This window comes from Aplysia californica, unplaced genomic scaffold (assembly GCF_000002075.1).
Source record: "Aplysia californica isolate F4 #8 unplaced genomic scaffold, AplCal3.0 scaffold00045, whole genome shotgun sequence".
Taxonomy (NCBI): Eukaryota; Metazoa; Mollusca; class Gastropoda; order Aplysiida; family Aplysiidae; genus Aplysia; species Aplysia californica.
Window position 1 is genome coordinate 1,055,208 of NW_004797315.1, and position 2,393 is coordinate 1,057,600.

General features: G+C 38.2%; 1 protein-coding gene across 1 annotated transcript in view; it reads left to right on the forward strand.

Annotated features, from left to right (window-relative positions):
• LOC101855405 (organic cation transporter protein) overlaps nucleotides 1–2,393 on the forward strand; it is a gene marked incomplete at its 5' end in the record, with an annotated part of 21,884 nt that overhangs the window by 1,127 nt on the left and 18,364 nt on the right. Inside the window, 1 exon segment of the mRNA XM_005092382.3 lies at nucleotides 1,584–1,687. Within this exon segment, the coding sequence (XP_005092439.2) occupies nucleotides 1,584–1,687 (104 nt within the window).

The window sequence follows — 2,393 nt, forward strand, 5'->3', positions numbered from 1 at the left end:
GTGTCCCGCGCGCTCATATGACCTTATGCAGTTGCGAGTGCCGTAAAACACTTTACAAAAAAAAAAAGAAAAAGATATCTTACGTTTACTGCTTGAGACAGTGATGCGCCCTGCCTACCGCTGAGCCACCTAGGCAAGTGAGTACTATTGTACATGTAAATCTCCTTATTGTATATAATAACATGAACTTTTCCGAATCACTTTAACGATGTACAGGCAATTTCTCTGCATTATGCACTCACATTCAATATTAATACGTTATTAATATGTTTAAGACAATATGTGTAATGATTGAGCAACTGTTACATACAGTATTTTGCAATGTAGTAATCGTAATAGGTTTCGACTTTAAACAAGTAATGTTTCTGGGGTTTTTTTGTTTGTTTTGTTTTGGGTTTTTTAATTGGACGGGCTTTACTGGGGCAAATTATGTTGAAAAATTACGTCTTGGGATACGTTAATTGTGAGTGGATGTGTGTGTGTGTGTGTGTGTGTGTGTGTGTGTGTGTGTGTGTGTATGTGTGTTTGGGGTGTGTGTGTGCATGTATGCATGTGTGGTTGCAAGAGTTCTCCGCTGCCGACATAAAGTCGAACTTGTCCACGACGACCACCCATATCGCATTGTCCAGGAGAAAAGTGGTCAACTTAGACAGATGATCCTCTTGGACAGTCTCACTATAATCTAGAATGAAAAATGCATGGGGTAGAGGTGGGAAAGTGGTCGTTTGTGCAGATGAATGTCTTGACCAGGTGGTCGTCAGGCCAGGTTCAATAAAAAATCTCGAGCATCAGACCATCATAGTACCTCTTATGAGGATCCATCTTTTATCTGTTAGTGTTTCGTGTGGAAAAGAACCTCGACGATCAAGCCTCAAGTAGTATCACTTATGAGGATGCATTCTTTATCTGTTAGTTCTCCATTCTGTAACGAACATCAACCATCAGGCTGTCATGACACCTTAAACTTACGTCTAGAGCAGTGGATCAACTCCTATCTGTTAATGTAACCCAGTCACTACCCTGTTTGTGATACTTGGTAAACTGGTATCCTCAAAACGATTCTTTTTTTTTTTTTGGCGAAGGAAGGCTTGCCAGTTCCGCGAGGTATCACTTTTCAACTTTCCAACAATTTGTTTACATTTGCTGGATTCGGATAGTAAGGGGAAGGAGTAGGGTTAGGTTTAGAGGCAGGGTTACCCCTAACACTACACTAACCCTACCCCAATTACTTATTGCATAAACCACCGGATAAGGCTTATCTCTACCCCTACCCCTACTCCTATCCCTATACCTATCTCTACTCCTACCTCTCATTACCCGAATCCAGTTTAGGGATAGCCTTGCCTCTACTTCTACCCCCTACCCCTATCGCTTATTCGCCGAACCCAGCAAGCTAGCATTTGTAAGTATAACGTTATAAAGTGGAAAATTACCAAAAAGGAACTCAACGGTTCCTAATTCTTTTTCTTAAGTAGATCCAATCTCTCTACTTAGTTGAGCAAATTTGACTCAGGAAATTGAAGCTTTTATTGAACATTCGTTTGCATTAGTAAAGCGTAATTCTTCGTTTTATTTTGTTACAGTTTGATCTTGTGTGTGACAACGCCATGAAGAGATCCCACGCAACAATGACGTTTTATGGCGGCTTTCTCATCGGAGTTTTTGTTCTAGGCGCTGTGTCTGACATGTATGTTTTCTTAAAATATCTCGTTGGCCAGTTGTTCAGAAATACACATAGTAAGCCATAAATTTTGAAAATTATTTTTCTGCCGTTTTAAAATTATATTGATAAAAGTCAGAACAGATACGTAAAAGGCACACTTGTTAAATTAATGAAGAAACAGTATATTTTTTACTTGAAGAAAATGTTGCTTTCTGGACTCAGAACTTTGGACAGCTTGCTAACGAAATTTCATTATCTCAGAATTACCAAGCTCTATCTGCTCAGGGCTTAGTTCTGAGAAATTTTACGTCAAACGTTTTGAGTTACACAACATGTCAAGCTTTTTTCGAATGCAATTCTTTGAATATCTTGATAACGACTCCGAACTACCCTACGGTTTTGATAGTTCAGATAGAACATTTGATTTCTGACCTCATGGTCTTTGTAACTCAAAACCGCCAAAAATATATAAGACGGAACTTTCTAATTCTAAGGTAGCAATTTATTGATGAAATATTAAGAAATTTCAAGGCTGCTTGTGCCTAAATAGCGAGACACCCTCTCCACTACCCCTCAAAACATTATATTACTGTATATAGAAAATGAACAGACATGTGAACGTCAGATTTCAGAATACTAAACAGCAGGGTTGGGTTGATTTGAATCAAGTTGATTTAAATCAGTTGATTTTTTTAAATTTAAATCAACTTGATTTTTAAAATAAAAACCA